The sequence below is a fragment of the Gadus chalcogrammus genome, chromosome 19, assembly GCF_026213295.1.
Source record: "Gadus chalcogrammus isolate NIFS_2021 chromosome 19, NIFS_Gcha_1.0, whole genome shotgun sequence".
Lineage (NCBI taxonomy): Eukaryota > Metazoa > Chordata > Actinopteri > Gadiformes > Gadidae > Gadus > Gadus chalcogrammus.
Window position 1 is genome coordinate 15,516,847 of NC_079430.1, and position 13,991 is coordinate 15,530,837.

General features: G+C 48.8%; 2 protein-coding genes across 3 annotated transcripts; one reads left to right on the plus strand and one right to left on the minus strand.

Moving 5' to 3' along the window:
• Nucleotides 1–407: 407 nt before the first annotated feature.
• mettl25 (methyltransferase like 25) lies at nucleotides 408–11,000 on the minus strand. Its single transcript, XM_056578601.1, is given in 13 exon segments — nucleotides 408–1,411; nucleotides 2,892–2,963; nucleotides 3,549–3,623; nucleotides 4,009–4,102; nucleotides 4,779–4,852; nucleotides 5,399–5,428; nucleotides 5,630–5,718; nucleotides 8,492–8,645; nucleotides 8,964–9,038; nucleotides 9,041–9,739; nucleotides 10,155–10,261; nucleotides 10,366–10,542; nucleotides 10,671–11,000. Coding segments are annotated over 13 exon segments (1,965 nt in total). The 5' UTR covers nucleotides 10,888–11,000; the 3' UTR covers nucleotides 408–1,309.
• Nucleotides 10,731–13,409, plus strand: ccdc59 (coiled-coil domain containing 59). 2 transcript variants are annotated; one of them, XM_056578604.1, is made up of 5 exons: nucleotides 10,731–11,566; nucleotides 11,676–12,055; nucleotides 12,098–12,150; nucleotides 12,549–12,693; nucleotides 12,788–13,409. In XM_056578604.1, exons 1-5 carry the CDS (start codon nucleotides 11,179–11,181, stop codon nucleotides 12,950–12,952), a joined length of 1,131 nt encoding a protein of 376 aa, XP_056434579.1. In that variant the 5' UTR covers nucleotides 10,731–11,178; the 3' UTR covers nucleotides 12,953–13,409. The 2 variants fall into 2 exon arrangements, with proteins under 2 accessions (XP_056434579.1, XP_056434577.1); XM_056578602.1 differs by having other exon boundaries at nucleotides 11,676–12,150.
• The last annotated feature ends 582 nt before the right edge of the window (nucleotides 13,410–13,991 follow it).

Below are 13,991 nucleotides of genomic sequence, written 5' to 3' on the forward strand. Positions count from 1 at the left end.
CAGAGGACGGACCGCAGGCACATCTTGAAGCGCTTGAGGCTGCATTTATCCAGCCTGACTCCAGGGTGGTGGTGGTGGTGGGGGTGGAGGTGGGTGATGTCCCAAATAAAGTCCAGACAGACTAAACTGCTTCATCAGCCGTCTTTGCAGAGGAGTTCTATAAATAAAGCTTGGGGGAGCGAGTTGTACTGTGGGGGACGGTGAGAGATGCACAGATAGGCTGCAGGGACGCTGACAGTGATGGATGATGGCAGCGGTGGCACAAGGAGGAAGGAAGGAAGGGAGAAAACTCACTTATGGTTCGGCGTAATGTGCCTCAAATATAGTTCCTCATTGTTCTGTGGGCAGGTCTTATAAAAAGGAAAGTTATAAATGTTACAGTGTAGATATGCTGATTGCAGATAAAAACAGTAAGTATTATGGAGGCATTAAGGTACAATAAAATACAAAAGTTCAAATCTAAAGCTGAATTTATTTCAATTCAACAGTCGGAAACACTTTCACTAAAACAATGTAAAATTAATTTGATGTACAATTAACTGGTAGCTTTTTTCGCCACACACTAAAAACACAAGACAGTATTAACTCAATAATACCAGCAGTATCATGATTCGGTTACTTCAGGTCAGAACAGCCGTCCCAGCCACACCAAATTGTGTCGATGTTTACTTCTTGCTTTGTGGGAAATGCGTTTCCCCGTACGTTCAGCGCGGCGTCGAGTACATTGAGCTCCTCGGCGGGTCAAAGGTCGGAGCGGTCGTTTAATGTCCAGGAACACAACACGACCAAACCCAGGGAGATCGTAAAGACTCCTTCTCTGTGCGTGCTTTTTGTGTGAGGAGCCTTGAAATGGTGTTTCCAGACCGGTGGAACACAAAAAAGAAACCGGGTAAGAGGGGCCCCCCCTTTCAAACCCCTTGGGGCCCCTTATCCGTCCATTAAAAGGATTTTCCTTTTCTTCTAAGAACCCCTCTCAGACCGACACAGTGGCAAACGCTCCCATAATGAGATAAAACTATTATATATTCCTGTTACACACTCTGCTCCCACGCGGGACAGTGCGGGAGCCTTGGTGTAACCTTTGTAAGATCGGTTCCATATAAAACCCAAACGCTCCCCTCTGCTGCAAACAGAGAAAGACGTTTAGGCCCTGAATACTAAATTGCGTCATGAGTTGTGAAATGGTAAGACTTACGAGTGTTTCGCATTGCTTAAAAAATAAATAAAAAAAGGAACAGAAAATGAAAAAAGGGACAATATAAAAAGTAAAGCGATATGGCTGGATGAACGTGTAATTGGATCTTCGTGACTAATCGACTATTCCAGCCGTTTTCACCCCAACAACGGCGTAACATCTTGGCGACAGCAGGGGATCAAAGAGCTGCACCAGGGCGGAGAACGCAATATCCTCCTGTGGTGCACGAACGCATGCACACACACACACACACACACACACACACAAACACACACACACACACGTTAAAGATATATGTTATAAAGCCCATGGGACCATTTCGTACACTTTGTGGCTGTGCCACATGTTTTCAGTAATTGTATCAGGTGCATGCGGACTAGCTCTGAATAGGAGTAGGCTAACCAATAACCCTTTCCCCTGGATCGACGCTCTCTTTGTGTTTTGCCGGTCTGCCGTCGGTGGCTCATTGACTTATTTAGACTCGATCTGAATCTGCGTCAGTAACGAGGTGTCTAACTGCAATCTCTCTCTCTCCCTCTCCCTCTCTCTCTCTCTCTCTCTCTCTCTCTCTCTCTCTCTCTCTCTCTCTCTGCCATAATTAGCCACAGGGCTACGCTACACATATTTTGTTTTCTTTGAGCACACCAAACCCCAACCGCCATCAACACCATTATATAAAGCTTCTTTGACCTCCACACCAAAGGGCTACATTTTGTTTATCAACCATTTGGCCTCACATAAATCAATAGTGGAGAATCGTTTGAATGTGATTCTTCCCCTTTTTGTTGTTATTCCACCCATGAGCCAGACTGTAACAAAGAGCTGTGTCTTTGTGTGTTCTCCCGTCCCCATGCCGTCAGCATCAGGGACCCTGCAGGTAGAGCTCTGCTAACATACACCAGATGACAGAGTGAGTTTAATTGCTTCACATACGCAATCAGTGATTCAAAGGCAAAGCTCAAAGCATTTGGCGCGGCCCCATATATCACCGCTGTGTGTGTGAACCCCAGAAAGCCAGATCACCGTGTCCCCTTCTCTTTTTTTGTTCTCTTGGCTCGGACGAGCGCCGAAATGTTAAATTACCAGCCAAGGTTAATTACGCCGTCGCCTGTATTCTCGACGGTGGAAATGCTCTCTCCAAAGTCCTGCTCTGATTTCAGGCTCAAATGTTCTCACTGAAGGAAACACATGCCGCCCCCCCGCCCCCCCCTCCCCCCCCCCAGCCCCCCCAGCCCCCCCCCCCCCCCAGTCTACACTGCGCAGTGGAATCACCCAGGATCAGAACGCTACACGCGGGTCAGTGAGGAGCCGGGTCCCTGTTTTCCATCCCGGCCAATAGACTAATGAGGACATGTTAGGGCAGAAGTACCTTTGAACCAAGACAGACATTGGGTGCCGTGTTGGCAATGGATCCATACTGATAATGCATACTTATTGCATAGTGATTTTTTATATTCCATGTATTCATTTATCACATTTTTGCATTTTTCTATTTTATAGTGATGCAAACATCATTGCCATGGTGTATGATTTGATTTACTTTTCACCGTTGTTCGCTAGGTTGGGCAAATGTACAACACCCCCCTAACCCTCCCCGTTGACGGGCTGTCCCCATAAAGACAGATCAACTGTGTGCTGTACCCAACGACGCAGAGTGCAGCGGAGACACTGGGAAGGGGTAACATAATTACTGTACCTGTTCTTTGAGGAAACAGAGGCGATCGAGCAGAACCACTCCTTCGATACAAGGGGCGAGTATCACCTTGAGCTGCACACACACACACACACACACACACACACACACACACACACACACACACACACACACACACACACACACACACACACACACACACACACACACACACACACACACACACACAGTGAATATGTTGCATTATGTTCAAAGGTTTCAGACCTTGTGGTGCCAGTGTTAATCACTCCATCATAGGTCAGTTATTTTTATGCTTCCATGAAGAAGTGTGATGTCGGTCGACTTGACACCACAATTAGCGGCTTTGCCGCTGAAACCAGAAACTGCTTGTTTTGTCCCCAGTGGGATCGTCTTCCTGCACTCCCACCCTGAAGACTGCAACCATCTCCTACAAGGAGCTGGATCAAACATCTCGGTTTACAGAAGGAGTGACAACAGGTAGACAATAGGTAGGAGAGGAGCGGGCTTAGCAGGTCATTGTGATGCTAGCAGGAATCTAAACCCTTTTAAGTAAGGCTTTGTTAAAAAGAGAATACAATGTAAGCCTTGGTGTAATGAAGAGAGGGAGGGACGTGGGGGGGGTGTTGTTCAGATAAAGCCGGGAGGGCCCCCTGGGTGTTGGCGTCCTTAGTGTCTCACCATGTTGAAGGCCCTCATCTCGGCCGTCCGGGGAGCGTAGGCCTCGTGGTAGTCCTGGATGACGCTGTCAGAAAGCTGCAGACGGAGGACAAAAATACTTGTTTTGTTGTTGCTGTACTTTCCCAAGAAAACTTTAGGATTTCATACTCAAATGTTTGACAATGAGTCAAGCGATGAATGGCTAACTTGATATATGTGTCATTTATTTAGGGTATTCACGATAAGATAACATGTACTTTATTAATCCCAGATGAGAAATTAGACCAGTCGAAAGTACAGCAGTGAACAGAATAAACTATACGCTGCATTACAGTACCACAAAAAAAAAAAAAAAAGAGAGAGAGAGAGAGAGAGAGAGAGACAGAGAGAGACAGACAGAGAGACAGAGACAGAGGGACAGAGAGACAGAGAGAGAGAGAGAGGTTAGGGGCAAGGGAATGGACCAGGGTGGTCTCCTGACCTTGGAATGGTCCAGATCCAGCCGGCCCAGAGCTTTACGGACGTAGTCCACGAAGGACTTGGACTTGGAGTAGACGTTGCCCACCCGTCTCTCACTGGAGAGGGAGAGGCAGGTGCACACACACACACACACACACACACACACACACACACACACACACACACACACACACACACACACACACACACACACACACACACACACACACACACACACACACACAATAGAATAATGTAAATGAAAACCTCAGGAACCAAATTAATTTATGCTTCGTCATCAGACTCATCGACTCGGCAGCAAAATTAGTAACACATTCCCATCATTATTCAATTCATTTGACAACCTTTCACAAACCTTTCTACCCTAGGGCTGAAGAATTCATCTAAATATTATTGAAATCGCAATGCGGCCAAGAGCAATACACAAATTGCAGTAGCTGCAGTTTATTGATAAGGCATTTCTTTGGTTTGGTATAAATGTCCAATCGTCAAGGGAATTTTTTTTTTTTTCTGTGAAATTGAAAATAACGTCCAAAATAATCATTACAACTCAGGGAATCATGTGACAGAATATAGTGGTCAGCAATATCAACTCGGTTTCCGATGTTTGGCGTATTTTTTCAGAATCGCAAAAAATTAGAGAAACACAAATCTCGGACCAATTAATGGTCCAACTTTTGGGATTTGTTTATTGTGGAAACAGATTTGAAGTAGGTACCCTGTAAGCAGTACCCTTAGGGGGTGTGACGGCTCGCCTTAGAGCTGATGTACCTCTTAAACGAGTCGTAGTGGTCCCTCAGAATCACATGCAGTACAGCCCGGAAGAACAGAGACTCCATTTGAATCTGGAGGGAGAAAAGGCCATGTACAAAAAAGATCAGACTTTAGAAAGTAAAAGAAGAAAAGTCCCAAAAGCAATACAAAAAAACATTAGAAATGGTTACGTCCTGATTCCATGTTGAGCCGAATAAAGAAAAGTTGCGGGTGCCAATTTTCCAAGCTGGGTGTAAAAAGACTCGCGAACAATCCAAACAAGTTAGTTTTCTCATCATCATTATTATTGTTATTCAGTCGCCGTGTTCCAGCATGTAATCAGTCTCGCTGTGATTGCATTAATATTTATAAACATTCCTTTTAATGGCCCACGGTATCGTTTACCGCCGCTGGCCATGGCTGCAGAACAAACAGACTGCAGGCCGTCAGGACGGAGCAGACCATAGTGGGGCAGAAAGGGTTCTTACGTCAAAGGGGAATTAGACAACGAGGATGGATGTGGAGGATTCGGTCATTTCCTTTCCACATGGGTGGATGCTCTTATCGGTGAGAACATTAATCATTTGCTAGGTCAGTTTTGATGTGAATCAACAAGAGATGTGTGAGAGCTGATTTACCCCTTTGCCAACTGTCACTCTCTCCAAAGCCTGTAGAGAGAGAGAGAGAGAGAGAGAGAGAGAGAGAGAGAGAGAGAGAGAGAGAGAGAGAGAGAGAGAGAGAGAGAGAGAGAGAGAGAGAGAGAGAGAGAGAGAGAGAGAGAGAGAGAGATTTTAAGTCAAGTCATGTCAATCTAGATGACCATGCAGAGGATTTAAAGGTGTTGACTGACGTCAGGTCAGCTGACTCACCAGGCAGGCAGACATCCGGGCGTTCCGGCCACAGAACCACGACTGCTCCCGGAGGTAAGCGCTCATGGGGAAGCCAAACACACCGCCATCTGACACACACACACACACACACACACACACACACACACACAGCGAGGTTGACAAGCCCTGCATTCCCCTTTCATGTCGTCGCTGCCGTCAGCAGGGTCAGTGAGGGAGGTCAAGGCCCAGGAAGCCAGGAGAGGAAACAAGGTATCACCGACGCAAAAACACTACAGACATTCACTGGGGTCTCTCTCCCCCCCTGTTCTGCTTGACACATGGGCCGGTCCGTGCGACTGGACACGCTTTTCCGCTGCCCTTAAAAACATGTCTCCCGCAAACACACACACACACACACACACACACACACGGCAGGAGATGTTTACACAAGCTAGCAGTGGGGGGGTAGGGGCTCTTGCTGTGTGTGTGCGTTTGTGTGTGACAGCACAACAGCCACATCTGCCCACCCCCCTGCCCCCACCCCCCTGCCCCCACTCCTCTGCCCCTGCCTCTCCCCACAACACAAACATTTCCGATAGCGTGGCGTGCGAGCGGACGCATGCGGAGGTCCAAATATTTATTTTCAGGACTGGGAGGGGGGGGGGGGGGGGGGGGGGCGATGGAGAAGCCTGGAGGGGTGGTGATGGAGGGGGGGGGGGGGGGGGGGGGGGGGGGGGGTCTGTGGATCCCAATCATTTAAGATCACCAAGCGTTTACTGGGACTTCCATTAAAGAGGATTCCTGGATAAAACCAGGAATAAATTAAATACATTAAACCGTGGTGATGACAAAGTCAGTAGAAGGTTCCTGAAGGTTAGGTCAATACCGACTTGAAAGGGCGGGATGTATCTGAAAATGTCCCAGTACTCTAGTTAATAAAGTAGTACTCACATGCTTAATTTAATCTTAAACTATTAACACCTTTTCCGTTCACATTGAGCAAATGAACTGAGAAGTGTCTCGTTTGCAGCTCGGTTTCACAGCCAACGCGGGCGTGAGAGAGAGAGAGAGAGAGAGAGACAGAGACAGAGACAGAGACAGAGACAGAGAGAGAGAGAGAGAGAGAGAGAGACACAGAGACAGAGACAGAGACAGAGACAGAGACAGAGAGAGAGACAGAGACAGAGACAGAGACAGAGACAGAGACAGAGAGAGAGAGAGAGAGAGAGAGAGAGACAGAGACAGAGACAGAGAGAGAGAGGGGGGTGGAGGGGTAGAGGAGCCGGGGGGGGGGGGGGGGGCCTGGAGGTGGAGGAAAGCGCTACAAGTGTGTTTCCCATCAGCGGTCGTGTCGTCACGGCCTCTCGGCTCCAACCCCCGGTGGAACCAGGGGGGTTCAGAGGTCCCCGTGTTAACAGGGCGGGGGGGGGGGAGACCAGCTGAGGTCCTCATAAAGACACCGCCGAGCCGGGCTCTTTAGTGCCCTGGTCATTAGGCATCCCATAATAATAAGAGAGGGAGAGCGTGCGTGCGAGTCGGCAGCTCGTGAAAGCACCGCGGTCGCCGTTCCGCACGGCGCAGACCTCAGAACGCTCAGAGGGACCCGGGCGGACTGAAGGAGGACCCCGGGATATGAGGGAGTGGGGCCGGGCCCTTGGGCCTGAAGATAAGATCTCTAGAATAAATCTAATCTTTTATCAAACCGAACGCGATTTTCGGTTTATAATCGATTTATTTTTTCTATCAAAGACAAATATATATATATATATATATATATATATATCTTTTAAATTTGGATTTTATTTGAAGATTAACAATGATTAACAAAAGCAAAATTTGGTTGCAACAGACTTTAGGCAAAATCTATGCGCACGCTGCCATGTTGGCATTTTACTCTAAAAAAAGTAAAATGCCAACATACATTTTTCAATTATTATATATTTCTTACCAATAATCGTTTTTTTTTTAAATATAGATTATTGACCATAAATTAGAATTACGATTAAAAATGTATTAATCGCCCATGTCTAAGAGAAAGTATCCAGCGCGGGTCGGTGGGGATGGAATATCAGAGAGACGGCGGTCGTCCATCGGCCTTCCACCGGAGGTCCTTCTTAATTGAAGGTCAGAACCATCTCACTTTAAACCCTGTTTAGCGGCCTCCTCCCAATCCATAACTCCATGGTGACGACTAAACCAGTCTGTCACTCCATGGTAACGACTAAACCAGTCTGTCACTCCATGGTAACGACTAAACCAGTCTGTCACTCCATGGTAACGACTAAACCAGTCTGTCACTCCATGGTAACGACTAAACCAGTCTGTAACTCCATGGTAACGACTAAACCAGTCTGTAACTCCATGGTAACGACTAAACCAGTGTGTAACTCCATGGTAATGACTAAACCAGTCTGTAACTCCATGGTAACGACTAAACCAGTCTGTAACTCCATGGTAACGACTTAACCAGTCTGTAACTCCATGGTAACGACTTAACCAGTCTGTAACTCCATGGTAACGACTTAACCAGTCTGTAATTCCATGGTAACGACTTAACCAGTCTGTAACTCCATGGTAACGACTAAACCAGTCTGTAACTCCATGGTAATGACTAAACCAGTCTGTAACTGCATGGTAACGACTAAACCAGTCTGTAACTCCATGGTAACGACTAAACCAGTCTGTAACTCCATGGTAACGACTAAACCAGTCTGCAACTCCATGGTAACGACTAAACCAGTCTGCAACTCCATGGTGTGGAGTGGCCGCATGGCCTGCAGAGCAGTAGTTCACCTGGTGGGGGCGCGGCCTGCAGTGCCGTCAGATCACCTGGTGGGGGCGCGGCCTGCAGTGCCGTCAGATCACCTGGTGGGGGCGCGGCCTGCAGTGCCGTCAGATCACCTGGTGGGGGCGCTGGGGGGCCGAACTCCTCCGTCAGCAGGTGGTAGCAGCAGCCCACGCTGCACACAGACGCCAGCTCCCGCTTGGCCGCAAACATCCTCAGGGTGCTGGGGGCCAGGTCGCCGCACGTGTGCAGACCCACCAGCACCGCATCCTGCAGGGGGGGGGCCCGGAGCGAGGAGGGGGGGGCATTGGGGAGGGAAAGATCAGGGGCTACATTTATTGAGGACGACATCCTGCACATTTGGCAACATTATCCCCCTTTCCCAGCCATTCCAGAGAGCGCCCTGGGGAGGTCTGGGGGGGGGAGGCGGTCTTGGCTAGTGGATATATATTACTACCCTCCGGAGTGTTCTAGACGGGGTTTAATGTTCCGTGATTGTGGTGGGGGAGAGGGGAGAGGGGCGGGGGGAGGGAGGAGGGGGGGGGGGGAGGGGAGAGGGGGGGATGAGGAAGGGGGGGGGAGGCCCACCTGCAGCCCATCGATGAGGTCCCTGAGCTCCGTCTCCGCGGTGACGTAGGAGGTCAGCGGCGAGTAGAGGGCCCCGCCCTCGGCCCCGCCCCCTGGCCCCGCCCCCTGGCGCCGCGGCCCGCCTTCCTCGCCAGGTTCTCCTGCTTCCTCCTCTCGCGCTCCGCGGCGCTGAGCCCGGGGGGGGCTGCTCTGGGGGGCCCGGCGCCGGAGACCGCCTCGGTGGCCTCCAGGGGCAGCGCGCCCAGGAAGGGGTCCGCCGGCTCCGGGTCCTCCACGGCGTCGGGATCGCCGTCGGGAATCGAACCCACGTCTATGGATGAGACGCCCGACTCTGAAGGGGAAGCCGCCGCGTCCTCTTTACCCTCTTCATCCCCCTCCTCCGTCCTGAGACGGGCTGTGTCTTCCTCTTCCTCCTCCCTCAGACACGCTGCGTTTCCCTCTCTGACCGCATCGGGCGCACATCCATCCACCACCGACCTTCCTCTCTCGGCAGCCGTACCGATAACGTCCTCCGATTGGCCCCCGTCGCTCACGGGTTTATCGGCCGCCGCCGTCGCCGCCGCCGCCGCCGCCACGTCCGCTGACCCTGGGAGCTCCGGCTGAGGAGGGCTCCTCAGGTGGGTCTGGTAGGCCCTGGAGAACCTCTTCAGCTTGCGGTTCCTCTCGTGGGCCCCGTGGGTGTTGGAGCTGGAGGAGTCGATGCCGTACACCTGCAGGCCGTAGCGCAGCGACAGGAAGGAGCACAGGTAGCCCTTACCTGAGCCCACGTCGATCACCTGGAGAGGGGGGGGGGGGACCCGCCGTGGGTGATGTTGAGATAAAACCACAGAAGAACACTGCGGACAGGAAGACGCTGGGTAGGATTTGATAATGCTTCTTTGTTTATTCAAAACTAAATTCACCGCTCCTTACAACTCATGTGCTAAATTACTTTTTGTAATTTTTTTTTTTTTTGCATTAATGAGCCGATAAGGATGAGAATACTAACTCAAAGACAGCTACAAATATACAATGGGACTCAAACCCAGAACCTTTCACCTTAACTATTAAGACTATCCTGTACCATAAAATATGTACCCTAGATGTTAATGGTATCATTTCGGTGTGGATGAGCGAACATGGTACCATAATAATAAGCCAATGTCCCTTGTTTTGAAGTTCAAATGGTATGATCCACTAAGTAGTGTCTACCTGATTGACCCTGCACCCCTGGGCGAGGCAGGACACCACCTCCGACATGAACTGCACCTCGTGGGACTTCTTGGAGTTCATGAACTCGCTCGGCTCCAACTCCGCATCTGCTTTGGGAAAAACAGACCAGATAATTTTTTCTTTATAAGTGTAGAGGATGGGATCAATAAAATGAGATCCAATTCTCAGTGTGAAATAACGTTCTTCCTACCTTGCTCTGCATGTGTGGAGACGTGGGAGTCTTTTCTGAGAGACTGCATCAGCTGCTTCCTGGACAGACAGACTCCAAGGCCAGGGATAGAGAGCGCTTTGGCAGCCTCCAGTAATGTATGAATATCAACCAGGCGATGGGTTCTCTCGCAAAACCCAAATGTGGTTTTAGGCGTCTCTGTAAGGATGATGCATAAAATAAGTTAGGGTCTGTTGGAATATCATCGTGATTAATACCGAGCATACAGTATTTTTGACCAAACACAAGGTCGATCATGGATGCATGTAGGCTCTGCTATGGTTTACCATCTGTGTTGCGTTCGGGCGCCCTCTGGTGGCCGTCCTGAAAACTGATGGCTGATAAGACCTCTTCTGGTGTGACAGCTATTAGCCTGCTCCACACATCGTGAGTGTAGAACTCCACCGTATGAGCGTTAGCGATGCTCAGCGCTATTGACAGAAACCGCCTTACTTCGTCTATCCGTGCCCGAATATCTGAGGGAGAATCCTTCAAAGAAGACATTGAAACTCTTCAAAGAGGGCACTTGAAGAGTACTTGATATTAGCGCACGAACGGTGTGTGCCACAAGCCCAAAGCAGTTTCAGACATGAGAAGTTGAAAAAGGAACCGATGGATCCAGGCGGACGAGCCCACGTCAGTTTAGTTGTCTGAAGTTGATTTTAATGTCTGGCTTGGTTTGCATACGTCATCAACCTGCGTCGGAAAAATAGATGCATGCTGGTGTAGCGTGGAAATAGTAAACACAATTTGATCATATCTGGAATGACTTCACTGCGCTAGAGACAAGACAAGATGGATCGAGGGAACTTTGCGGGGAGAGCTGGTAACAACAGAGGTGGTCCCACGAACAGAGGGGGTCCCACCAACAGAGGTGGTCCCACTTACAGAGGGGGTTCCACTAACAGAGGAGCTGGTGGTCCCACTTACAGAGGAGCTGGTGGTCCGACTTACAGAGGGGGTCCCACAAACCGTGGTGGTCCGACTTACAGAGGGGGTCCCACAAACCGTGGTGGTCCGACTTACAGAGGGGGTCCCACAAACCGAGGTGGTCCGACTTACAGAGGTGGTCCCACAAACCGTGGTGGTCCGACTTACAGAGGGGGTCCCACAAACCGAGGTGGTCCCAACAAGAGGAAATGGGTCCAGGACAACAAGACATTCGAGGGGAGCTTGAGTGAAGGTACGTTGTATTACAAAGCCCTTTTATGCACATCAATCTTTGTACTCAGTGATGATCTCTCAATGGTACTGGAAATAATGTTCTATGTTTGTGCTCATTTGTGACTTAGGTCAAGGGTTTGCTTTTAGGCTTAAGCAAAAAGTCCAACATGAGTACAACAAACTTCTGACGAAGGAGAGGAGGAAAAAGCTTCAACCCAAATCCCAGCTCAAGGAGGAATACCCCGAGCATCTCAGACATCTGTACGAGGCCGAAAGCGCCAAGCTGAAAAACGAAGCTCTTACAAATAGATCCAAAAGATCTCTTGGCCGATTCAGTGTTCAGTCAGAGACGCAAGACACAGACAGCCCTGTTGTGAAGGAGGCTGACACGCAACAAGCAGCCAGCACAGAATCCACCGCTGGGAGCGGAGCTGTTACCGACCAGGGAGACGGCACCGTGCTGAAGGCTGAGGCGCCAGCGCTGAAGGCTGAGGCGCCAGCGCTGAAGGCTGAAGCGCCAGCGCTGAAGGCTGAAGCGCCAGCGCTGAAGGCTGAAGCGCCAGCGCTGAAGGCTGAAGCGCCAGCGGCTACAGAGGAACAAAAGTAGGACTCTGGTTCCATACATGTACCTAACCTCTGGAGAATGATGTGGTCATATGTTTGATCAATTGTGTGACGCACAAGAATTGTGCTTGTGTATAGGTATGATATAATAAACTGTGTTAATCCCTGAAAGGGAAACTAGATGTAGCCACATACTAACATGACCCATAGAGAGATTGGGAGGAAAATGCATCTCAGAGCAGGTACATAATAAGCAAAGGCCAACATAATTTAACATCATTTTAAAACCACCATTTATTTGATCCTTCAGCCCTTAGTTCTAATTCACAATATCAATGTGGACGTAGAAAAAAGCAGTCAACATGATTTAAGAGATTTTACCTTTTATCCTGACCCTCACAAGTCCTCCAATGATCTCCAACTCTGTCCTCATTCAGGGAGGACTCTCCGGAGCCGGCCAAACCGCTGCCCGTTATTCCCATGAGCAACCGCATGAAGAGGAAACTGACGAGGAAGTCCTCCTACCAGGTCGCACAAGAGGAGTTTCAGGAGGCCAATGAAAAGAGAAAGAAGAAGAATGAGGTGATTGTTTTGTGTCCATGACGACCCCAAAAGCACTTTCCCCCCAAAACGGTTTAGATTTAGTGTTAACCGGTCTGTGTCCTGTGCTTTCCAGGAGTTTCTGACGAACAAGCAGAAGAAAGAGACTGCCATCCAGAAATACAAGGACAAGAAGAAAGAGATGTTTCAGGTTTTGAGCAAAAAGACCAAGAAAGGACAGCCCAACCTCAACCTGCAGATGGAGTACCTGCTCCAGAAGATCCAAGGACCTCAGAAGTGACCCCAGGACCGGAAGGAGGATTTAATTTCTGGACTGTCGTCCTTTCCTGTGTTCTATAACAATGTATCGATCAATAGTTGATTCTGTTCACAATTCGAGTGAGCAGTCTGAGTTGCATCTGAGAGGGGCATTTATGTCATCCTCATTGACCTGAATAATTGCATTTGGGCGTTGGATTCTAGGCAACAACACTTCGTCCGAATGATGGTGTATTTTAAATTGTCTACCACAAGATGGCGTGTGACATCAGGGAGTCACGAGTGTCCGAGGAAACTTCAACAGCGAAGTGTCGGGTCAGTCCCCCCAAACCTGAAGTTCAAAATCCTATTTTCCGGATTGCCCTGCTGTTTTTTTTTAAACGTTTTTTAATTATTACTTTGGAGCTTGAAATGTTTTTGAAAAAAAGATGACTTGTAATGACTAATAAATATATATCATCCTTTATTTTTTTTGCATTGATAACATTTAAAGTTTTTTAATTAATAACAAGGTTATTTTCCGAGGGAGAAATATGTTTAGTGCAAGCGGAAAAAGTTGAAAGATCTACTCCTTCAAAAAAATGAATAATCCGATCCATTTGTACAGTTGTACTTAACATTGTAATCCATTGTAGTCATAGTTACAGAGGTCCCTTAAAGCCCCCACCCCTCCCGTACTGGGCTCAGGACGCCCTCTGCTCGCTCTCTGGAAGCAGACCTCCTCTGAACACGCCAAGAGCCTGCAGCCTCTGCCCCATGACATCACATGGTTACAGAATGACTTCTGTCTGGGTCTCCTGCGTTCATCTGTAAGGCGAGAGTTCCTCGATGCGGTCAGCGTAACGAGGCCCTGTTGATCACCGAGTGTGGGAGAGGCCAGTGTGGTGGTCTTTGGGGGTTTTCATGGTTTAAAAAGGTACGTCTTTATTTATTGTGTTTTTGGTGTTTAGAGTTAAACTTCTCTTGGGAAAGTGTTGGCTAACCAATGTTACATACTAAAAAACTGCTTTCATTATCTTTTTTAATGAAGCAGTCCAACAATGATTGATTGGCTTCTTATT